General features: G+C 35.0%; 2 protein-coding genes across 2 annotated transcripts in view; both read right to left on the bottom strand.

Annotated features, from left to right (window-relative positions):
• Positions 1–16,945, bottom strand: part of LOC119070788 (schwannomin-interacting protein 1 homolog) — an 89,269-nt gene extending 72,324 nt beyond the window's left edge. Inside the window, exon 1 of the mRNA XM_037175267.1 lies at positions 16,615–16,945. The gene's annotated coding sequence lies outside the window, so the exon portion shown is untranslated. The remainder of the gene's footprint in view (positions 1–16,614) is intronic.
• Positions 16,946–25,106: 8,161 nt separating this feature from the next.
• Positions 25,107–25,689, bottom strand: LOC119070787. The gene is made up of 2 exons (XM_037175265.1): positions 25,566–25,689; positions 25,107–25,500 (listed from the first exon to the last, which is right to left on the bottom strand). Exons 1-2 carry the CDS (start codon positions 25,602–25,604, stop codon positions 25,120–25,122), a joined length of 420 nt encoding a protein of 139 aa, XP_037031160.1. The 5' UTR covers positions 25,605–25,689; the 3' UTR covers positions 25,107–25,119.
• Between the last annotated feature and the right edge of the window lie 519 nt (positions 25,690–26,208).

Raw genomic sequence — 26,208 nt, 5'->3', positions numbered from 1 at the left:
TAATGATATATGAAATATATGAAATTTACTCTGTGTCCATCAAAGTCAAACAATAGCAACAGCAAGGCAATAACACAACAGTTTTTATTTCCAATTATTTTTTTAAATAGAAGTTTTTATCTCATTCCCTATCCCTATTATTATATGAGTTGTTTTAGTTGATTCCTGGCTAACAACGTAGACTCTTACAGAAATAACAATTTAAAAAGAAAAGAAATTAAAACTTCGTTATCTTCTTGTAAAATAAAATTTTTGCTGCAATAAATAGAGAGTATTAAGGTGTGCTGTATATACATACATCAATGTCCAGATTGAGTTATATGGGATATTCCATTTAAATTGTAACATTTTGAGATATTTTCAACAAATGTGAACGGAGGTCGACCGCAGTCAAAAGACTGTGTGACCCGAAATTTCAGGTCAGATATCTTTGAATCCTTGAATATAAGGACCTCATGGGGAGAGATATGCATGAGCCGAATTTTTTTTTTTTTTGGAAAATATCTTTTTGTGACGGTTAGTGCATAACTCTCCTCATATAGGGTTCGGAGTCCGCGTGTCATGGTAGCTTTTAGGAGAAAAAATAGTTTTTGCAACATGGTTGTGGTATACCACTGAGCTATGCTAAGATGTCACAAATCTGTAATAGAACTAACCGCTACTTCGACGACCACATAAAATCAACTTCCCTGTAAATCACTTCCAAAACAAGTTGAAATGAAAGTAAACCCTTTGCTAACCCTCCTACTCCTTAGCCAACACAGTACAGTTTTTGTTTATCTTCTTCGCTCATTTCTGGCACACTAAAAAGAAAACGTTGTTGCTAACTTATGATAAAGGGATTTTTTTAGCGAATTCGATTCCAGAACTTGTGCTGGTAACCTCTCATTCGCTAAAAAGCGCCTTAGCATGTGGTAGGAGAAGTACTATTTCACGTAAATGACGAAATGCGTAATGCAGCTAACTTTGGAATGTTCCATGTAATAGCTACGATTATATTCCGCACGATAAATACATCCAACACACAGATATGTGTATGCGACGGGCTTTCTGTGGTGTTCAGGGTGGTCATCATCAAGCGCAGGATGTGCTTTGAATTTATATATCTATGTAACGAACGGACCTGTGTGAAAATTCACCACCAACACCGCATACTACACACATAGCGACGATGGTGTGCCGAGGGAAGGGCAATTGGATATAATTGGGGTGTATACATATCATATAATGCAGTGTACATAATCGGCATGTTCCTTTTTTTTATGTGAGGATTGCATGTTTGACTGTCGCACATGAATCATGTATTGGAATGGATGTTAAATAGATAAATTTTCGGGATATATTTATTATTTACTTATCTCTCCCTCCCTCACCATCACCCCGAAAAGAAATTACTCCCGGGAGAATTATGCGTTTCTTTTTTTTTCTTCATTATTACATCGACTATACCTTCCTGCATATTTCTTCTAAAAAATAGTATATTATGCGCGGTGTTGCACAAAGTCAATTTTTGTAGCACCAAGTTTTGGATGTGCTACTGTGCTACAAAAATCGATTTAGCACCTTACGAAGAACTATTATTACTAATCATTCTTCATAAACAAATCTGTATAGCACCTTAACCTGTCGCATACGGCTATTCATCTGTTAACGACGACAAAAACAAGCTTTGTGTAATATTGTCTTATATATAGTAAAATGCATGTTAAAAACAATTGAAGTACAAGATTTGAACTCTATATTTAAACTTATTTGCTATTGACAACTGTAACAGCAATAGACATGCATATCTAATAGAAATGTCATTCATTTCAACACAACTGCGCTAGATTTTGTCACTATCTGACCACAGAAGGTATTAGGGTTCTTCCATCATATTTAACTGCACACTTGTTTACACTTATGTGTGTATTTCGGAGATATTTATGCGGCTATCGGAAGAATAAGATTGTGTAGTGAAATGACAGTGCTGCAAATTCAAAAAAATACACCAAACTGTAATGTATAGCGCTTATACGACTCTAATGTAGCACTAATACGCCTTCAATGTAGCACTAATACGCCTTCAATGTAGCGCTTATACGACTTCAATGCAGCGCTAATACGACTTCAATGTAGCGCTTATACGATTTCAACGTAGCGCTGATACGACTCCAATTTAGCGCTTATACGACTTAACATCGCTATGAACATCACAATCTGTCATATTCTAGTTGTCAATCGTAATTTTGTTGTTGTTGTATGGCTTGGATGTGTGTGAGAGTTCTTAGCGAGTGTAATACTCGCTGAATAAATGTGTATCATTAGTCATTATCTATATGAAACATTTTTTCTCTCTCATAAATTTTATGGAAATAAATACCCCGATTCTTTTGCGTGAACGTATAATGCTATACCAATAAGTGTATAACCTTTCGAATATTTGCGGAAGAGGAAGAAACCCCACAAATACCTAAATATGGGACAATTCGAACCGCGTCACACGCGGAACTTTCCATTTTAACGCATAAAATATTTAAACCATAACTTAGATTAAATTTGAAAAAAAAAACATTTTTTTTCCTTCCTCCCCGGGTTCTTTTTTTCATTCGAAGAGGGTGGCATATTTTAAGGTATATATTTTACAAATATTGTATAGCCTGTGAACGCACATATAGAGACGGTGCGGTGTCCACAAGTATACGGCATATTATGGAGAAACATTTTTCTTTGATATTGATTTTACTGTATTTGCCATATTGTATGGTGATGAAAAAATGTAGAGAGCGTGGATGGTTAAAATGACAATTATGTGCTACGTTAAATATGAAAAGGAAAAATAAATAATTTTCTAGACCGTAAATAATTCCACATTACACGAACAAAGTTTATTGTCGACTTTTAAATTAATCCTTTCCGTTCAGGCACGCCATGGATTTTTTTTCTCTACATTTCTGTTTCATAAAGTTCATTTCTGATTAGAATCATAAAATTTGTCTATAATCACAGCACTAGGAGCTGAACACTAGATTCACAAGTATCAAATTTGGAGGCTTTTGTGATGATGGCTATCACTTAAGATTGCGTGTATTATTCAATGAAAACGAATCACCTATCTAAACAAAAGAAACGCATCGCCTACTGTGATTTCGTCAACCTCCGATGATTTTCTATTTTCTTGCTAGAAGAAGTGCTTTGCTACAATTAAACTTTTAAAAAAGTCATCGTGACTAAATCTGCAATTTCGTTTTGTTAAAAGTATCGCATAGTGTTCGATGCGAAATCTTCTACTTCACAAGTTTTAATGTACGTTTTGCTATATAAAAGAACACCAGTCAGACCTCATCGCTTATTTTTGACGACAGTATTGGTAACAGATGACAGATCGTCCTTCGTTCCTAATGTTTGAGGCAAAGTGTGTGAGGCTCACTCATGCATCTGCGGTGAAATGGTCAACCCTAAAGGAATTCATGGACTATCATGAAGAAATGTGATGGGAAGATACGCGACACATTCTGAAGTAAACCAAATTTTCTCAATGGCCTTCTCTGCAGTCGGTTTTCCAGGCTCGTTGGAACCCTACGGTCTTTCTTGACGAGATAGCAAAAGACCCGACGGCCTCACCAGCTACCCGTGGAGTCAAGGAAAATCATAGATATGTGATGTCACTGTTGTCGATACTATTGCACCAGGCCATGTACACATGACATCTATCGAGGCGTGAGCTGCTGTTGATCAAGCGGAACGTGATAACGCATTCACTTGAAATGTGCCGAAACTTGACATCCTGACAATCCTGACAACATAACAATTACATCGACTTGAAAAGCCAATACCACTTCACGCCGTTAGCCTTCGAATCACTCGTTTCTATAGGCTTTGAAACTCAACTTTTTCTGAAAAAGCTGTGCAAGTTGATGAAGAAAAATTCAGTAGAACCAAGGTCTTTCGATCTTATGTTGCAAAGGATTTCGATTGCGATCCAGCGAGGAAACGCTTTAAAAATTCGTGAGGCCTTTGGTGATAAATGTGATAACAGTCAGTCAAATGTCTGCAATGTCTGTAATGAGATATTTTTTGATTTTTTTTTTATTTATTCGGATCCAATCCAATTTAATTTACTATTCAAATAGTGTAATTAGCCAACGAATGTTTTAATAAAAAAATGAGATCCTTTTTCATCCAGTTTGAGGAAGAATTAAAGCAAATTGAAAATTAGGCTGGTACAGCCTGTACCGTACAGGCAATACAAATTTCGAAATCTTAGCTGATCCTAAACTTTCCGAACCGTGGAAACCAAAGCATATTCTAAAACTATCAGATCTTGTTTTCACACAAAACTACGGCGAACGAGAATATATCGGTGCAACACTGCAACATATTTGATGAACACAGTTTAGTGCCGACATGTCGACTTTTCAACATTGTTACTTCAGAGTGGCACACCTTAAAATGGTTATTTAGATACTTGTTTCGTACAATTGATAATGAACTGCGTAGAATTAACCTGTTACAGACTGCAAGCATATGACCAGTATTATTTTCAAGTTTATTACTTCCACCGATCAAAGATTTTTTAATCTGTTGATTTCAAATCTAGTACTTCAATTTTTTAACATACATTTTACTATATGAACGAACATATTACCCAGAGCTTGTCATTATTTTTGTCATTGTTATCGATAACAGATGAATAGCCGTATGTGACAGGTAAGAATTGAAAATTAAGTTGATGCCATCGTACACACAACATACAGCTTGGACTAAACTAAATATTACCCATTGCTGCTTGACTTTCGATTTCCAATGAACCCATTCCTATCCTGACCGGCTGCTTTCAGCGACAGTGACACATGTCAAAAATAGACATAGTTTTGACTATGGCAGTCCTGCCTACTGAAGGGACTGAAGCCGATAGAAAATATATCTGAAGTCTTGGCATCTTAAGACCAAGACTTTCCTATGCACTATCTATCGACTGCAGGAAAAATAGACCTTTGGCAGGTTGTTTTTCAAAACTGTAAGTTTCCAAATGTTACAAACTGTCAACAAGCCATTAACGATTTCTGTATATTTAAGCAGACACATGTAAAGGCTGAGCTTAAACTTATACCACAACCTATTCCAAGCATATCATAGCTTCCCTTCACATACAGTAGACGAACATTTAAAATTAAAAACAATTTGTTTCATTTCTAAGTATTTCCCTTGAACTTTTTGCTCAATAGCTGAACACATTTCTGTAAAAAAGTAATATCTACGTGCAGGTCCGCTCTGTACCTTGAATCATTTTATTATTGCGAAAAAGTTTTCCAGCTAGTTCCCGCAAATTAAATTTGTGTTCAAAGGATTCGACAAAGTTTGTCATAACTACTGGCTTCAGTAAGCAATACAAAAGGCTACACTCAATTGCGAAGGTAAAGTTTCCGAAACAATATTCAAAAAGTTATTAATGTGTAACTGTTACTGTAGCAACCGAAGTATTATATGCATGCAGCAGCTACGGAACCACATTAAACAACCATTATCACCGTTGTATTTCCATCATTTCAACCCAAAGTGATATAACAATCCATTATTTACGGTATGTTGAACGGGAGTATCTTACAGCTTTTCATTAACTATCGTTGGAGGATTTTGTCGGATTATCTGCCTCTGACTGTAATTAATTGTGACTAACAATGTAATTGATGCTTCTTCAAGTTTTTTCAGTTTTAACATAAAGAAGAATCGGTAAAAACAGATATCACAACCTATACCTATACCAATTCATGCGGTCCCTTCTGCTGCTTTGCATAAACAAACTTTAAACAATTCGCAATTAAAACAAAACTAAATTCGAATAATGAGTAAAATCTGGTATTTCATCTTCTGAACATGAAAATTTGTCGAAAGTCTAAACTTTGCAGCAACGGAATTTAAATCAAGCTTTCATTTCATGTTATTGTTTTTGCATAAACTTTTACTTTGGATTTCCGATGTCTTCTAATGAGCGCACTCATTTATGAAAGAGTTCTTTTAAAACAATCCAAACGAACCTAAACCAAGATTTCTTATCTTAAATTGGATTCGATTGTGTCGCTTACAATATTCGACGAAAAGAAAGGAAATTCACTTCGTTGATTTATAATCAAATCGTTCAATCATACGCTGATAAAAAGACGGCTGAATGTTCTGCAAGGGACCGGAAGTAACCATATAATTTTGGAACGTTTTCTTCATTGTGTGTGCTTTGAATATCGTATAACAATGTGTGGCCAGCCTAGTAATTCCTTTTCAGAGCTGCAAAGATAAGCGATGAGATAAAAGTTCTTTGTCCACTCTGTAATAACACTTCGTTCTCTTTGTGTTTGTGAATATATGAATATTGCAGTATTTCGCTCTAGTTCAACCCTAGTTTAACAGCGACTATTTTTATGAAAACTGTGTCTATATTTCCCAGAATTTTCTTATAGTTTTCCTTATTTTTTGTTGGGAAAAATTAGGAAAATTCGCAAAAATAATGCAAAGAAAATATGGGAACTAGTTTTCCCAAAAATAGTCCCTGACCAGGGCGAAGTGAGTTCATTTCGAGCATGAGGCCTTCGACTGCAGTCATATACAACACAACGTTTATTATATAAAATAGGTAATGCGTCATTGTGTCTCGTTTTCAGATAACCGTTCGACAGCCATCTTGGGTTCGGTCTCTGTTACTTATTCTACTTTTAGCATCGTAACATTTTTGATGCAAAATCTATTACATCATTAGTTATAACCTGTCACAGACGGCAAGCATATTAACAGTTTTTACTATCAGATCTATTACTTCATTTGATCTAAGATTTTCTTAGATTGATTTAAGAAATCTTTTACTTCATTTGTTTTGAACATGCTTTTTGCTAAATCCGAGTTTTCGGTCTTGCACTCCAAACCACGAAACCGAAAATATCGACAGATGGTTCAAAACTCGCAGGAAGTATAGTACTTTGAAAATACATCTAAGTGGAGTCATGGAGTGTGATTTGAGTGTCTTCAAGTTTCAGAGATACTCTACTATCCACAATGCTAAAATTAATTGTGTACGCTAACCAATGCAAGGCATTAAAAATTGAACATTTAATGGAGTTTTTGTGAGATAAAATAAAGTTTTTTTTGTCATATTTATGACTTCAGCAAAAATTTAATTCGATGAAAGGACATTAATAAAAGCAATAGAAACACTACAGTACAACACATTTTAGTTGGCATATGTTGGCATATCCATTGTTCGTTTTTTGTTGATTTTTTTTTTTCACTGGCATGATAGCATACACCTACCAAACCTAGTCTATTATACAAAGCGACCTCAATACCAATTTTTTCTTTATTCACATTTCTTCATTCCCAACCCTCATTCACCAAACTGAACGACGTATAACCGAACACATGATTGTCTACTTAGTCATTGAAGGCATTTTCGATACCTATAGAATTTGGTACGCTTATACTGACGGGCAAAAAAAAAGTATTTTCACAGAGAGGCTTTTTCGGTACACCCATAGAATATTGCTGACTCTTTAGATTTATTGGCAATATCCGTTACGGTATAGTTTAGGATTTTTATTTGAATTGGCTAAACGTATTTTGTTTTATATTATTTTTCGAATTTTTTTTTTCCTCTTTTCTATTTTGATAAAGCTTTTTCTGTATACGGTTTTCATCATTTTCCTTTTTTTTTTAAATTAGAGGGTTGCCCCACTTGTGTATCGTGTATTGAACTGCATTTACAAGAGGGATATATGTTTGGAGGAATGGGCTAATGCTCAGTTTGGAATAGATTTTGTTTTCGGCTTACTGGTAGCTGTAATTTATACCTTATTTACACATAATATTTGTAATGAGTTAGAACATGAACAAGAAATTCCCAAATGAATTACGGTTAGATAGTAAAAGATAATTTAAAAAAAAAAGAGAAAAGAATTCGTTTCCCTTGGCTTCAGTGTACTACAACGGATGTTACATAAGCATTATAATACGTTTTACATTCTGTTTTTTTCCTGTTTTCCTTTTTGTTTGGATTGAGGTGGGTAAGTCAAACTTACAAGTATATCCCAATGGGCTTGCAATGTGACATAAAATGAAAGCCGCGTAGTTTTTTTACCTATACATTTTTCATGTAACGAGAGCGAAGCAAACGGGGTGGTTTATAAAGCATTTAATTTGAAAGATAAGCAAAGTTCTTTGTGTCTATGTTTCTGTTCTATTTTTTTTTCGAGTGAATTGTATTTGTGGAATGTTTTAATTTAACAATGGAAGGATTACCGTACGAATGACATACCAGATAAAAAAGTAATCTGAGTTATATGCTCCGATTTTGTATAATATACCAAAAAATGGTATATTTTACCTTGGTAACGCATTTTAGTTCATCATAATGAATATTTACACTGAGCCAAGAACATATATCAATGGAATTGTATTCTAGTAAAAGATGCGGCAGTACCAATAATATGCTCCACTATTAAGAGACATAGATGCTTCGCCGTAAGCTGCATTTTAGATTATTTTCGATGATATTCCTCCACCCTAATCGTTTCTGGAGAATGTACAACCGAAATAGTGACCACGAATGTGTTAGCTTTCAATAAAAAATAGATTCGGCTTTAGCAGTCTGAGGAAACTGAGCAATTTATGAAAATTTCAAACTGATGCAACCGATTCTAATTTTTGTTGAAAGTTAACTTTCAACAGAAAATACATTTGATAATATGATTGTAGTCGTTGTACCAGCTCTGAGAAAAGTGAGCAGTTTAACGAAATTTTCATAAACTGCTCACGTTTCTCAGAGCTGGTAAAACTTCTACAACCAAATGTATTTTCTGTTGAAAGCTACCACATTCGTGGACGGAATTGCAGTCGTACATTTTTCAAAATGGATTCTAATGGAAAGATACCATCAAAGTAAACTAAAATCTATTATTTAAAAATCACCCTAATGTATCCTTTTCAGCAAAGCACCGATGCCTCTTAAGTACTCAAATCTTTGTTGAAAAATGTAAGACGACAATAACCGCTAGAAATGTGTTACAAAACTCAGCAGTTTATGCAAATTTTGGCAAACTGTTGACAAAAATAATTTTTGTAAAAATATACCTTCGACTATGAAATACGAAACGCCCAAATGTAGACTTCCATTCAGCTAAGTATTCTTTGATGAAATCGTTGCCTACATTTGAACCTTTTTCATTTTAGCTGATATCTTTTTACAAAAATTGTTATTGAAAAATGGACAGCCACAATAACGACGATCAGTTTTGAGAACAAGCAAATTGGTGACTTCTCTGAGAATTGATCAAACTGCAACTGGTCATCGTTATTGTGGTTTTACATTTCTCAAAAACGATTTTTGTAACAAAATATCAGCAAAAACGATAAAAATACAGAAATTTAATAGTGCCCAAATGTAGACTTTTCAGAGAAGCATCGAATACTCTCAAGTCTCAAAGCAACGTAGGTGATTTGTTCTAGCTTCAAAGAGTTTTAAGCTTCTGCCGAAAGCTCTTCAAAAGCCTACTGGAAAGAAGATTTATACAACACACAATAAGTTGTGACCACTGTGAGTATCAGAGGAGGCGCTACCGGCGAGTCGGTCCTTTTGACTCTAAAATTGGTCGAAAACACATTTTCTCAGCCCATGCATAGATACTTGTGACTCACTTGCATTCAAGCTTTGTCTGGTTTTAATAGCAAACCCACTCAAAAAGTTCTCGATGCGTGAAAATTCAGAGAAAATTTTCTAAAAATGTATTTCATGATGGCTTGGAAATCTTGACACTTGTGATTATCGGAGTATAACAAAAACAATAGAGAGACGAGAAATATCTGAACGGCTCCATATGCAGCATGAACAAAACGAACGAAAAAAATCCATTACATTTCTGCAATGCTGAGATTAAATAAGAATTATAGGGAGACCGTATGTCTAGACAAAAGCAATGAATTTTTATTTAAACTTCCACTGAATATGAAATTGTATCCTTACTTCCACTGCTCGACAACAGAACCGTTTCTTTCTTTTATCTATTTTCACGAATTTTCTCGGTTGATATTTCAATTATTTTCATGTTGTTCTCATGTCGACTATGTTACATTGGCTTACGTGGAGTGTAGGTGGATAATTTTTTGAACTTTTGAAATTCAGCAAAAATTTCACCGTACCACCGTCACAAAGTTTTGTCACGTAGGATTCGTACTTAAACCAGTCATGTACGTGGTATCCATGAGAGGTTACGTTGAAGAAAGTTGTATTTTATGCATTGCTTTCGGAGGAGTTTAAAAGTATTATCCATCGACTGTTATGCGGACGCGTCCGGACGGGGAGGATGGTATTGAATGCCATTCCCATCTCAAATTATACTTTCAGTCTTGATCTTTAAATTTTATTGAAGATTAAATTTTGCTTTCTTCGGTACAGACAGACAGTCGGTGAATATTTTTTTTATAATTGGAACAGTATACGCTTTGTAACAAAGACGCCACTTAAGTTATGTTACCCTTTCGTAAACACAACAGTTTACTGGAATCGTTTCTCTCACTTCCTTGTGAAGGGATGAAATCCAACCTAATGCGGATTTACTGATATGTTCCACTTTATATGTTTTACCATCAAGACAAGCAGGTGTATAATGTTTTATAGTTTCCCGATAGACATTCGACACGATGTGCTGGCACCATCGAAAAGCGTACAGTCGTGCACATCGCACATAAACGTGTAGCAAACATTTATCATAAAAACTACGAACGACCACGCATTTCCCGTTTGCCAAATCGGTACTCAATGATATTGTGATACATGTACGATAAAACTAGACTTTCGCATCCAGACAACAAACATAAAAGATTTATTTTCTATCATTAATATTCGCACAGCAATGCCGACGGCACTCGACATTTCTTTTTTTTTATTTGTATTATTTTTGAGGAACGATTTTGCGTTGCATAATTTTTTTTTTTTGTGGCACGTAGAGATTTTGATGTATTGATCCTTTTCGCAGAGAATAATAAATAACCTTTTCCCACATGCGGATGTTTTCTGTATTCCAATATTCTGAGGTGAATTTGGGTTAAAGGTACAATGTACACGATAAACGTATCAGACCACACCGAACACACACAGAAAAGAACAGAGAAAATCGGGTGGAAAACTTAATTTATCGTTCCATCTAATATCTATTTTTGTCTAATGTTTTTGAGAGATTTCCATCTAAAATTCAAATTTTTTATCGGGTTATTGAAACATCAAAGGGAGCTTTAAAGCTTTTTTAAGAGAAAATGCTGTGGGCGTTTTAATATATATCCGCAGTGAGATATTGATTGTGAAATTTTTTAGGGTAAATTGGGAGGGTGGAGTGGACGGTATAAAATGTTAATTTACATTTAACTGAAAAAGTAGAGCTAAATAATCAACAAACTCAGAAACTACTGTTGACTGTTATTGACACCGATCACTGAAATAAGAAATGAGTTGGTTCAACAGAATAGTCAACATAAGCAAACGTGTGATGTCCAATGAAGTAAAAGATTTTCAACATGCGTTATATATATTTGTAGCCTTTTATTATCCACTACTGGATGTAGGGCTCCAATTGAGTGGTATTTAGATGAAACACCACACCTGTTGGTGAGTGTGGACGACATACTTTAGGATTTTTCGTCTGGTGCTGATTATATCTTCGCCTAAAGTTAGACTTCAGATCTGTATTCAACATGTCTTTCTTCGAACAAAAGATGTATCAGATTTATTAGAATTTACAAATTAGTAAGACTCTGAAATAACAAATTTACTTCGAACTTCCTTATTAAAATAAAACAAAGAGTGAGTTAGGTATAGGCATACTGTTACATCATTTGTTATCAATATCGACTGGAGCAATAAAGGACAAGGTCTGATTTATGTCCGCTTATACAGCAAATGAAATAGTTCAAAAAATGAAGTAAAAGATTTGACAAAAATTATATCTTAAAACTACGTAGATCAAATGAAGTAATTGATCTGATGGTAAATCTTGTGATATGCCGTCTGTAAAAGGTTAAGTTTATATTTTCTGATGAATTTATTGGATCTGTAGATGTTCCTTCTGACAATTAATAACATAGATATGTCTAGACTGACAGATAACGCCTTTAGCCCATATAATTACATGCTTCATCTATGCTCTATGCTTCATTTCTATTTGTCCAATTTTAATTTTTCAGAGTCAAAGTAAAAAAAATAATAATAAATTTTCGAATTAATTGAATGGAAGTCCAATATTGTGACAATTTTTTTCACCTTTCGTTGGAAAAATTGGAAACAGATCGATACAAAATCTTTTACTTCATCAGTTTTAACACTCACATTTCTATAAGACAAACATTAGGTAGAACTCTTGCTTATTTTATCATCCCTGTCGATAACATAAGGCATAACTTATACAGTGAATCAATCCAACTTTCTTGGCACTTTAGCTATGATTATCATTATATGCCTTTCCGCCATACATAAAATGAATCGAATAAAAACAAACGTGGCATGGCTATAATTAGATATTATATTGCTCTGCCGGTTATACCTCAAAATAGTCAAATAACATGACTTCTGTTAAAAGGCCAAAGACTTGCGAGTGACATAAAACATTTTTCGAAAGTAATAAAACTTCCATACACAGAATGTTAAAGTAAATAATACTAATTCTGGGCCCCATATCTTGGCGACAATAAAAATAAAAGAAAAATGTAAATTGCTTAATATCATAGCACGCAATCCGAATTTTCTACAAAAAGATCAATTTCTTTCGCGCCGCGTTCTTTTTTCGTTTAATTTCGTGCTTTTCCCTTTTTTCGGGACATAGCTTTGCTAAATTTTTCACAGAGAGTTGGAAAATGTTTTTCTATTTTGATTCTCAATTAGGTACGGCTATTTCGACCTTTCAATAAAATTAATTTTGGCATAAACATATACTTCTAGAGTGTCTAGCTAAGTGTCTATGGCACTAGATTTAATTCACATGGTTACACATGCTAGTCAACTAGAGCCTGTTTTTGTGAAAATATGAAATATGTTTTTGAGCACCATGAACAGCTGGTTAAGGACCAGCTGTTGCAAATTCTGCACTCCAGTGAAATTTACTCAGTGAATAATTCCATCAAAAAATTGAATTATTGAATCCTACATAGATGATCTGAGCTGTGAAGACTCTAAGAGCCTTTTACGGCTGATAACAAGTTCAGCGCCTTTACGTGACTTTAGTTAGAGCCAAGCCTTGAAATATGCAAATGAAGAGATTTAGGCGCGTAACTGATATCTAGCCTAAATGTAGGCTGTAATTCATATGAGTCATCGAGTGTGTTATTTTATTGCAGCCTTCTAACACACTGCAACTACCCAAATTATAAAGCTTATAAAATCAGGATCGTTTTGGCGAAGGCCTAGTACTTAACCACTGAGCCATCCCGTCCAATGAAATTTGAATTCTTAACCATAACCAAGTTCAAAGAGGCTAAGCAAAGCTAAGCAGAGAATGTTCGTATTTCTTTGCAGCTATGGAAATTGAATTTCGTGCTCCCTTCCCTTCTTTGAGATGCTTCGGAATTTGTTTGTTGCTAAATTTTTGTATATTCCGAAAATATTTAATTAAAAAATTCCATAAGACTGAAAGTGGTATACTTGTACGGCAGATACATGCCTACAGACATACAGGAGAATATGACAAAAAACAGAGAAAATTCGAGTGAAAAAAATTAATTTAATCAACTTAAATGCATGAAATGTCTTTATGTAAAAGCACCAACCAGAATGAATAATAAATAATTAGAGAAAAGTTCATATTGTAAGGAGATTTTCATTTAAAAAAAAAACCAACATGGGAGAGAAAAAAGTGGAAAGTATAACAAAATAAACCCATTACACATTACAATCGTTGCTCGTTTTTAAAGCACAGCAAGCATTCAGTTAAAACATTAAAATTTCCAAACAAGCTTCAGTAACATTTTGAATTTATGTTGTGGAAATTTAAATGACTTTCATAATGCTTTAGTTGAAAGTTTCGGTTTTTTTATACATAATGCGATATATGGTTCAGTGTATATGTTGTTGTTACATGTTCGAAAAGTGTACAATTTGTTTTAACAAGTTATGTATAGTTATGGTCTTGATAAACTTAAAATAGAAGGAACACTGAAAAGTTAAGTGTGCAGTTTTACGGCTCATAGTTATATGCGATAATTTATCGGCTGGTAGGTTTGGTGTTGAGGGAGGAATCTAACTTAGTTTGACTTTTATAAAATGTTCAAAAGAAATTCCACAGTTTCCTTATGTAGCAAAGTCAATTCTTATCTACAGCAACGGTAAAAGTAAGCGATTGATTGATATGATCTTTTATAGTAATTTGTATGTAAAACGAATGAAGTAAACTGAATCGCATAGATCTTAAGAAGTAGTAGATTCCAAAACACCAAAAATAAATTTTTCTCAATTCGTCGATAAAAAGTAAAACTTTCTTTGTCTGTTTTCAAACTTTGTACGGTCTCAAGGGAGGATAATTCATTTACATCTAGTGCCTGATTTGCATCAACATCATATCGATGCAGTCTACTTCGTCGCAAGAAGTTCATGATCCAACTCCTATCCATTACAATTAAAATCTTTCCATCCAATAAAGTCTAGAGCTTTTGTTGCTTCGATTCCAGCGCTCTAAACTGGAAGCATATTTCAATCCTGATCCCGCTAAAAATCTAATTATGAGCGAGAATACCAACGCATACGTGGAACAAGAAGAGAATGGAACAAAAACAAGTAATAACTCAACAATATGATTCTTTGCGAACGACTATACCATCTATTATCGACAGCGACGGATTACATAAATGGTAAGAACTGGCTAAAACATGACTTTATGATTGAAAAATACACAGTTGAAGCTTTTATTTCCTGCCCCATGCGAAAGTTGACGATTACATAGCAGCTTGTCATCTGCAAAAATGATCCGTACACGAAGAATATTTCCGGTCAATTTTACGTGAATTCCTTTGGCCTATTATACTTTCGCATGGGGCAGGCACAGAATCCATTGGATGCTGTCCGAGTAATTGATAACCGTTTTGTGATAAAATATTCGGTAACTGTCTTTTCGACAAGTGTAGAGTTTCTACAGGCATTTATATTTATAACAAAAGAAGTAGTAGACTCGATAGTCATATAAGTGATGTGATTGTCATCTGTAAGAGATTACATAAACTAAGACCTGAATCAGGGCCTATTTTTGGAAATTTTTTGGAATTGCCAAAACTGCGAACCACCAAAAACCAAATTTTTTCACCATTTCAAACGGTTTTGGCAACTGCTGAATCAGCCTTGCGTTTTAACTGACTCTCGATTATTTCTTGACACTATCAGGTTTCAAGTGAAGACGAGCATGATTAATTTGAAAGATGAGAGCGTCAATAATCAAACATAAATCATTGAGAGCCGGCTAAAACATAAGGCTGGGCTCCGGAGTTGCCAAAACAGTTCGAAATTATGGAAAAATTCGGTTTTTGGACGTTCGCAGTTTTTGGAAATTTTTGGAAATTTTGGAAAAAATTTCCAAAAAAAAAAATCCAAAAATAGGCCTTTTCTGAATAGTCTTGTAAGGAATTAAAATGTTGTACCTAACCACTTGCCTGTAGTGGGGGCCCTGAAAAAAATGAACTCGGTCTCTACTGATTTGTAAACTCTAATTCAATAGATTTTGATGATCGGTCTCTATTCAGTAATGGTCCACCTATCTGGCTTTCAATTTGACTATATGGAAAAAGGCTATGGAAAATTAGGAAATTTTTAACATTAAAAAAATGTCAGCAATTTACGATGTAATCCCTGTCTTTCAGCCAATAGTCATTTGTGTACCTGTTTTGGACGATTGATTTTAGGCAATTTCGCGGATTGTAGGCCGAACGAAGTGAGGTCTACAAGCGAAAGTGCCTTAAATCAACCGTCCCAAACAGGTGCACATGTGAGTTTTCATGCAGAGGGCCGGAAACCCGAGAAAATTCGAAAAATTGCCCTCATTTTCGGCCCCGAAGCATGAAAATAAATTTTCCATACTCATTCACACATTATATAAGCGTCTTAATAATTACGCCGCGTTTTTTTTCCTTCCAAAAATTAGTGTCAGAAATGCCATTCAAAAACATAAATTGACTCAACCGTCGATTATCCATGCCCAAACACACATATTTATATCTATCTATATCTAAATACTTTATTTCGATATCATCGTTCGCAACAACAACCTTAAACAAGGTTAATCAATTTAGATTAAGTGTGTAACGGCAGAATCCGATTTTTCTTTAGATTTATTCTATGGAATAGCAGCGAGCTGGGGGTGAGTAAAGTAAAATATGATTGCTAAAAATTGTCGTAATGTTCTTCATATCTACGACTATTATTTTCGGGATTAAGGACGTTACAGATCCCGGCTAAAAAAAAATCTCTTCCGAAAATAAATCATTTAAATTTAAATTTTAGGTTTTGCTTTGCGCGCACCAAATTATTAAAACATTACAACCATGACTATCAAGCAAAATAAATGGAAAATGCAGCTAGATGGATGAATATATTGTGTGTTTCAACCACCATGTATATAGTATACTCACTTTGTGTTATATTTATGTCCTTAATGGGAATGAGCCCGTGAACGAACGTATGTAATATTCGAATAATATATCCAATAAAAGAGAACTCGTTATCTGAAATTTAAACTCTAGCCACTGCAGCACGTTTCGGATATAATCATCAAAATATATTCAAAATCAATTTCGATTCAATGTCATCATTATACGCCACAGTAAATGCAATTAAAAAACCATTTTAACCATGAGAAGGATCTAGATACACACCAAAAAAAATCACATACAGAGAGAGTGGTGTGTTCTTGGTACTTTCAAAACTGATTTAAAGTTTGGCTCGAAACTTTCCGAAGACTTATGAGTACTTCTTGACCGACCGTATCGACAGTAAAGAGTCGACTGAACTAGAACTTTTCGCTGTTTTGTTGTCAGCTAAAAATGAAATACCCCACAAAGGAAAAAGGGATTTATTTTCGTGTTACAACTATTGCTAGAAATTTGTGCGCAGGATTTAAAACTTTCGATAAATTCATAGGCGTGCTGTAGGGAATTTTCATTCAGTTATATAGACGTGTTCTACGGGGATAATTCTCTTTTTGTTTTGTTTCATTTTATATACCACATTTTTCGATGGAATGAAATGACTTCATGATTTCATGTTATTGATTTTAATGGGTTCATACACGAGATATTCGTTATGGTGATTATGGTTCGAGTTATTTTTAGTATGACAAAATTATACCGTTGACATTGTCTTAGGTTATTGACGAATATTAGACGAAATCATTCATTTATGTGTTATCATGCTCGCATGTCAGTAACCGAGCGTGACGCAAGTCCACTACTAAAAAAAATTAAAAAAGAAAAATGTAGGGCCGAAGTGATCATGCTCGCACGTTAGTAAAGGAGTGTGAAGCAGGTCTACTGCTACAAAAGTTTATGGACAAGAAACATATTTACAACCACTTTTTGACTTTCCACCTTCACCCCCTCAAAGTTTTGAAATTTATATGAAAATCGGAAAAATAAATCACTTCTCCGGAACAAGTTTGTTTCGAAAATCCACAACTATCATGGAATGAAGGCTGAAACTTTTCCCATCTGGATAACTTCTCAGGTATGTATACAACAGCTTTGGTCGGGTAGGAGCGATTATAGAGTTCATTCAGAAGAATAAACTTGTCAAGTAGTGGGTTCCTAGCTCATCATCCTGAGGAGCTACATCTACAGCAGGGTTATAAGTGACAAAAAGAAAATGTTGGTATTTCAGTTAGAACGTGCATTCCTAAAGTCAAATAAGGAAGAATGGACAAAATAGTTTTCCTCTCTGGATTTTTGATATTAATGAGGTGAGGAGCCTACGTTCCTACAATTCCATCACACCACATGGTCCTCAATCTTCCCGTCTTCAGGATTTTTAGGGAATGTTCAGTTTTTTTTTGGTTCTCTTCTCGACTTTTAAGATTTTTAAGGTAGTTTGCTCCTCCACACAAAATTGATTGCAGATTCGAGACATCGAGATTTAACTTTTCTGGAAAAGGTTTGTTGGTAAACTTTCAAGACTTAAGGGGTGAAGGTGACGCAAATACTTGTCCCTTAAATGTCTAAGCTCTATCATTTTATCAGAGGAAATATTCCCACAAAAAAAATTGCGTCACAGACATCTGGTGGCAGATGTTGAGGAAACAACCCATTTTCCGGAAGATTAGAAAATAGAAATAAAGTTATTCATATGTCATTTGTGCAGCAGAATGAGTCACCCTTAGCGATATCAGACATTTTGTAAATTAAGTCACAAGGACTTGTGTCACCTTCAAAAATTAAAGAGTTTTTTTTTACTGATTTTTATGTTGGCAAAAAAATATTCAAAAAGAAACAATCACAACCAATCAGCCTCGGGCTTATTAGACTGAACGTTAAACTGAATTGTGTGGGAGTGTAGTGAGAGACAGAAATGTATTTGGATTTCCCGATGCAAGTATGATGATACACACAACAATCTATTTATATAAGTAAAATATTTGTATTACAGAAAATATATGCTCCAGAATACGTTATGTGTATGTCAACACAATGGACAGCAACTCGGAAAATCCTTTGAGATTTATTAAAGTTTTTCTTCCTTCAAATATATACAATGCTTGTGCAGGCATGCACGTATTGTGTGAAAGTTATGTGTATAATGCACACATAGTTCGTACACCCATACGTTCTATAAATATGTTGCAATTTTGCGAATATTGCATGCAATCGTCGTAATTTCTATCTGGAATCTGTATTTCAGTTTGCTAAACACATGCAGGATTCATCAAATGGAATTGATACGAAAGACAACGGAGGAATTGTTATTATAATATTTATGTGGAAATGGGGTGGTTGGATTTTATGGCATGGCATTTTGTTGGTGTGATCGGAGATCGTGCTGTATTTTGAATATATTAAGTTTATGAAAATATGGGCGACGACATCAATCAAGCAATTTAAGTTTGATTATGCTTCTGCTGATATGAACGTATTATTGAATTTGAGTGGAACGAAACGTGTTCAAGAGATGGAGTCGGGGGAAAAGTTATACTGCGAAAGCGTCTGTTCGATTGTAATTCGTAGGTAATAGGATAGGATAGCATAAGATGGGCAGGAAAGCTGATGCTTTCCAAGCACCTAAGCCGCCAATGGGCCTGTTGTGCATTACCCATATTTTCGAGAGATTTTACAATTGTGAATTATAAATCGTATGATTCATATCTTAGAACAAAGGTGTCGCTAGTAGTTGACATTTCACAATTGTGACTTACGCATGACATAAAAGAACTGTGTTCAGCATTTTTTGGTGTTTTCTTAGAGACCTATTACGGTCGACAGAGCCAATGAAAGTTTAAAACAGGTATGGTCTATTGTCCGTCCGGAGGTCATAAGAATTTGATTTTCGTACTTAAACGTACTCATTTTCATATTATTTTGACATAAAATGTGAGTGCGTTTAAAACGAATTCGTTGATCGACCATACCTGTTCTAGACTTTCATTGGATAGAGCTGGATAGTAATAACTAACAGCAGAGACTAATCATTTACGATTAGGAAAAACCCTATGAACTATGTCGAACCCGTGACATATAGGGCTTGAGTCCATCGCTCTACCGATTGAGCTACCTGGACACAATTCGTAGGTAATAGTTGTATTATGGAAACGAGTACCCTATTAACTACATTTTGGAATAGAATACGAAGATTACAAACGCAAAAAAATAGGGTCTGCCTGGAACATAGAATTAAATCGGCTAGTGTGCTGATTATGACGAAAAACACGAGCAAGTTGATGATATAAAAAATGGTTTGTATTATAAGACCAATTAAGTACTAATTTAGTCTTAGATTACAAACAATTAGCATCATTGTCAATCTCAGCAACGCTCGTGTGTTTTTGACTTTATAACGCATCCGTACATTGGGTAATCCAACAAATCTGAGCCAAGAAATAAATCTGAAACTTAACTCAAACGTCTTAACGTTTTATGCGTTTTACATCGTTTTCTATGCTTTTAACTGGAGAAACGTAAAGAAAATCGTTGCACTTACTCGCTGTCAGGCATTATGTGAAGGGAAGCGCTACGTCTTTGTGATGAAATAAACATGGAACAAATAGAAGGAATTGACCAAAAGGAACCCACGATTCGTGGGCCATCAAAGGGTAAAAACTTACTTAGAAACAATTGGGGAAACCATCTAGATTTATTAGAACTCTTTTACAGATCTTTTTTTCTGTCTGTACTTCTATTGTAACGCTCACACCTCCTCGGTCTGGCTGTAACCTGAATCTGATTTCGGCCCGAGTTTGAACTAAGATTTCAGGTTCAACCCGAACTTCACATGAACCTGGAATATTTTCGATTTCGGTTTCAACCCAAACAGCATCCGAACCTGAATCTGACCTGAAACTAAACATTCATTTTCAAATTTGACGCGATCCTGACCTGAACCTCAGGCTCGGGTCAAACTTGAAAGTTGAAGTTCAGATTCGGTTTGAACCCGAAATCGAAAATTTCAGTTTCAGGTCAAGTTCGGGTCGAGCCTAAAATTTTAGTTCATGTTCGCGTTTACCTGAATTTAAACAGGTCAACTTGAATCCAATCCTAGTCATACCTTATTGTAACTTATTTTGAGTGCATTTCGTGTTTTCTTCATGCATCTCATTGCAACCCTTTTAGGTTGTTTCCGCCTTGGAAACAACGTTCTTTTGTTCGTATTTCACGTTTTTTTTCACGCATAGTGTAAATTTGTATCGTTTGGGTATAACTGCAATTACGCTCTGGACTTACTTTCTCAAAATAATTCTTTAAGTTTCCTGGCTCTGTGCTCTTAAAAGAACGACGACGACACACACATACACTTTGATTTTGCCTTATAATTACGTCTTTCATGTTTAACAAAAAGGAAAACGGAGAAAATAATACGTGATGATTAGCGGCAATAATGACATGTTCCAACAACATTTTCATATCAAGTGAAAAACCTTGGCACGTTTTGCCCAATGAGATGTAAAGCTAAGTAAATTCGTCGCTGTGTATATAATATGGGGGGCATGCATCAGCATCTCTGTCTTAAGTAAAGGACTTTATTTCGAACAATATATGAATATCATTAAGATAACAAAGACACAACAAAGTAATTAACAAACAACCAGTACATGGATAAGCCTGTTGTCATAATTCCATTATTATTAAATAAGTTTCCTTTGTGCAATCATGAGCAGAAATCTCCGACACATACAATAACACACGTAGGACCACTTAATATGAGCATTTCCAGTTCACTTGAACAACTTTATTCGAACAGACATATTTTTGCTCGTATTTGCTGGAAACCTATTCGGTTCGCCTGAAATTATATTTGAATATTATAAATGGCAATGAAATAAGACATTTGAATGGAGCGTGACAATTTTAGAGCTTTTAATGCTGAAAGAAACAAGTTAAATGAAATCAAGATGTTTTTTGCGTTTGTGCTGTACGCCCAGTAAGTTGTGTTTCCTATGTAAGATACTTGCTTCGGCAGTTCAGACTTAAGGCCGAAAGCACACGAACAATTTTGCTTTGATGAGATGGACAATTATGCTACGTTTTCCATTGTTTAGCCTGTGGTGAATATCGAATTACAATGGAAAACGCAGCATAATTGTCGATTAGGGTGAAGCGGTTTTTACAAAATGTCTTAGTTCTTTTAAGGCTCAGCCGGAAATCCACTCAGCTGGTCCATCTGATCATTTTATGAAAGAAAAAAAAATTTCAAACTTTAATTTTGAGCTGCCGCCAGATCGATTTTCGAAAATTTCGTCGTTTTCGGTCCACGTCACATATATCGATTTTTTACGGCTCAGTGTACATAAAAAGTTGAGTCAACATGGTAAGTACTTCGAAAAATATAAATTTGCTGCTAATGGCACAAATTTGCTGCCAAAGAGGCCACTACCATTTGCAAGAACATTTTGACTCTACTAGATGATAGGATCGATATGACCTTCACTGCGAGTATAACAATATTTTGTCGTGAATCGCATGATACTCGGTTGAAGAGGGATTCTTTACATTTAATTTACTGATCTCACATTGTATGAACCAGAACCATGTATGAATTACACAAGCCATATATGTCATGCAAATGCCAATTACATTTAAAACATCTTTGCACATTAAATCACACCACGACGACGTCGCGTCGAGCGTGCACAACATATAATATGCATTAGGTGAATACAGTAGATTTGCACCATGTTCGTCGTCGGTCTCGTTACAGCTATTGTGGAGCTGACTATGAACATTTAGTATGAAAGATGTAATGCTCCCAGATGGTACATTCTATCATAACATTAAGGGTAACGTACTGGCAAATGTCAGAATAAGTTTAGAAATTTTGATTTATTCGATGAATAAGTACCACTCTGATAAGAGAAAATCCTTTCAGCCGGAATGTGTCGAGTTATTATCTATTCAGTTATCATCCGACTAAATTAGAGTTGCATTCATGCATTTCGCAATAAAAGTTTTTGTGGTTTAATTTAGAAAATCCGTGGTGCACTTGTAGATGTGTGCGCGGCCACATTTAAACGTGGAAACGTACAGTGAGCCATTTTGCAGTTTTAATATGACTTTGTCAAACCATACGAATTTATGGCGATTTTTCAATACCATAGCACTACTCCTAGCATTGCAATTGAAATTATTGGAAGAGAGTGATGGCAGAATAGGTTTTGCATTTCTTTCGGTAAAACAAGATTTATGTTTTCTTCATGGGCAAAACTCACAACACATGCAAGTGTACACAAATTCGGAGGCCTTTTGACGTCTGACATCCGAGTAATGTTAATGCTGGCAGTAGTGCTTTATCTTTCAAATCTAGTGCAAGTCGGGAAAGAGAACTTGACAATGCTGTCCTTGGGGATAATTCACCTTTTATTGACAGCCTAATTTTCGAGGAACGTAGCAAGAAATGAAAAACGTTAGTCGATTCGTCGAAACTTATTTTTATAAAATTTGGTGTTCCCTGGCGTGTCCCTGTAAGTACCCTCCTAACCATGTGTTATGGCAAAAGATTCGGATGTATAAGCAATATTGGCAGATCTACAAAATATCATTCGTTTTGCTTGAGAGCCCTTTGCTATTTGTTTGAGTTTCGATGAAAAACAGTCTCGGGGTACAGAACAATTGTCCTAAGTGCATACATAGAAAATGGAGTACTGACTCTTGCCACGTAATTTGATCTTATTAAGGAAAATTGTTCTACTGCTCTGTGAGTAATTGAAGTTACGAGTTTTCTATATGGTTGCATTCCTCGCCTTCGGCTCGAGCTACAAACTGAGTTTGCCAAACTCTGCTTTCGGAACAACAAAGGGTTCCAGACAAGGACGTGATCTATAGTCGTTTGGATGTAATAATATCGTCGGCTATCTACACTTTAGCGATCACCGCACACGTCTAGACACGTTCAACGAAATTGTTCACACGTGATTTTCAACTCTGCACCTGTACTGCGATAATTATTTGTAAAATGTTTCACATTTCTGCGGCCTAAAAGTTTTAATAAATTCTAAATTCCTATTTTATCCTTGAACTCTTCCCTTAATGAATGTAATAAAAGTGAATTCGAGAGATATAACTAACTTCATTTATAATTTTGTCTTATTTATGGTGTTCATTAAACCTCTGCCACTTACCATAAATATATTTATTACGCAACCGACGGTATACAAACCAACGAAAAAACGGTTACGCTACCCTTTTTAAATCTTATATCGCACCTCGTTTTCCATACAAAACATTTTAATGTAGGTCATGGACTTGTTTGTTTTATCGGAACGGCGATTTCAGCACAAAACAGTTGAAAAACAACACCTTATATGGCTGGTGCTGGTATAAAATCCTATTCGATGATAAACGCAAAATTATCTAGAGATAGACGAAGGTACAGTGATTGGGAATTTCTCATATTTACGATTTTTATTTATTTGTTCAGTCTCCTCGCAACATATTCACGAAGGAATGTTATATGGCAAAGTGTATTTGCTTAGTTCTGTAAATAAAATGACTGAGTCGTATGTTTGATCACAGTTATGGGGTTTTTGATATAAATGACGCACATTCTCAGAAGGTTGTTCTTCTTATAGTTTGTGAATTAAACGTTTCCTTGCAGCAGGTTTATATTTATAAGAAGTAAGTTGAAATATTTAGGATGTAGACAGATAATATCTCAGTTGTACAATTATTAACTTCTATGCGCAGACTTTGATAAGACAAAAAATTCTCAATTTTCAAATTAATTTCGTTGTAGCGCTTTTATGATTAGATTGATCAAAGGCCTTGCTATGATGTATTCTTTCAACGACCGGCTTAACCTGTTACAGACGGCAAGCACATATTTTCGGGTCTATAACATCGATGAAAGTATTTTGAATCTGTTGATTTCAAATCTTGTACTTCAATTTCTTTAGCAAGTATTTTTCTATATAAAGGACCATATTACCCAGAGCTTGTCATTATTTTTGTCGTTGTTATCGATAACAGATGAATAGCCGTATGTAATAGTTTTTAGTAAGTTCAGCCTTGGCCGAGAAATGCCTTAACTGATTACAAAAGGAAGCATTTGGATGAAGAATAAGTTTAGTGTTTACCAGATGATAAGCTCATCTTTTACTGAGAACAGTTATTGAATCTACTACTTGATCTAAGTATTTTCGACATTCTGCAGTAAAATCTTTTATTTCATTTGTCTTAACATTTATGTAATTATGAGGTGTACTTAAATGGATGCTGACTGATCAAAAAAAAACCAAATTTCTTTAATTACACCCTCGTGAGTAGCAAATGACATTTTGATTTTTTTGTTCAACAAAGAAACAAATTTGTAAAATTTGGCATTGAGAATCGCTTTGACTTTCACTTACATGCAGCTATGCAAAACAGCACAAGCAGAGGCGAATAATTAAATCCGTTGAGTTTTTACTTCAAATATATTGTATTTTCACTAACCGCTAGATAAACCTAGTCCTTCACATCCAATTGCGTATAAAACTCCGACGTATGTACTTTAGTGAAACACCTAAATGCGCTGAACGCCCAGATGTCATCCGTTGTATCTGTATCAGTTTTCGCAGCACATTTCTCTAATCTCGGCGCATCACTCGCTTCGGTACCAAATTGTGACACAACACGATCCACATAAAAACCATTGTCACCAAAAACGCCCAGCTCTTCAAAGACACACTTCACGTACGTCTTGGCCAAAGGATCGGTATCGGAAAAAATTCGATTTTGATAATTAGAGAATGCATCATCGGGAACGTTTAGCGTTGTGGCGCATTTATTGCGAGCCAATTTTAGATCGGAAAAGTGTTTAACGGTCCACGTATCGTCAGCCAATACCTTTTTGATGGATTTATTGCAAACACTAAAATATTAATTTGAATAAGTATGGCGAAAGATCTTACTGTGGCTATCCAACACAATACAACAAGGCAATGTTTCATGGCGTATCGAGAGCTAATGTATTCGGAAAGCAACTGAATCAAACTATTCGAACAAATTTTCACTCTTTCTGAAATTAGAAGTTTAAAGAAGATTTCGGTCAATCATAGCGATATTTCTTTTACTTATCAAATCGTGGGTCTTAGGGTCAGTTGAGTGTTATGTCATTGTTTTTGAAAAATATCAATTTTTTGTTTAAACTTTGAAGGTTTCGTTCGGAACCTTGACTCGCACACAGATAGAAATCCGGGTTTAGATTCAAGTCTTCTTCGGATTTAATTTAATTTAAAACGACAAACGTATTGCTTGATAATCATTCAATTTTCTACTTCTATAGGAAACCTCCGTTGGCTGGTAGAGGCGCTACATATTTTTTTCTGTACTTCACTCTATTAAATATCGATGAAATGTCACTACACAGAAGTTGGTTCACAAGAAAATGGAGGAAATGATGTTTGGAAACTAAAGTTCGAATTTGACCAACTTACTGGTCAATGGACCAGTATCCAATTAGTGTTTTTTGCACGTTATTTCGTGATTAAAAAAAACCCTTTGAACATTTTGGCCGAAATATTATCGTGCGCGCAAACGACTTTTTTTATCAAA

This window comes from Bradysia coprophila (genome assembly GCF_014529535.1).
Source record: "Bradysia coprophila strain Holo2 chromosome IV unlocalized genomic scaffold, BU_Bcop_v1 contig_106, whole genome shotgun sequence".
Taxonomy (NCBI): domain Eukaryota; kingdom Metazoa; phylum Arthropoda; class Insecta; order Diptera; family Sciaridae; genus Bradysia; species Bradysia coprophila.
This window is presented reverse-complemented; position numbering and strand designations above follow the sequence as displayed.

Coding starts and splice junctions, on each gene's coding strand:
- LOC119070787 (XM_037175265.1), bottom strand. CDS start 25,604: ATGAAACATTGCCTTGTTGTATTGTGTTGGATAGCCACA. Junction 25,501..25,565: donor TATTGTGTTGGATAGCCACA/GTAAGATCTTTC, acceptor TCCATCAAAAAG/GTATTGGCTGACGATACGTG.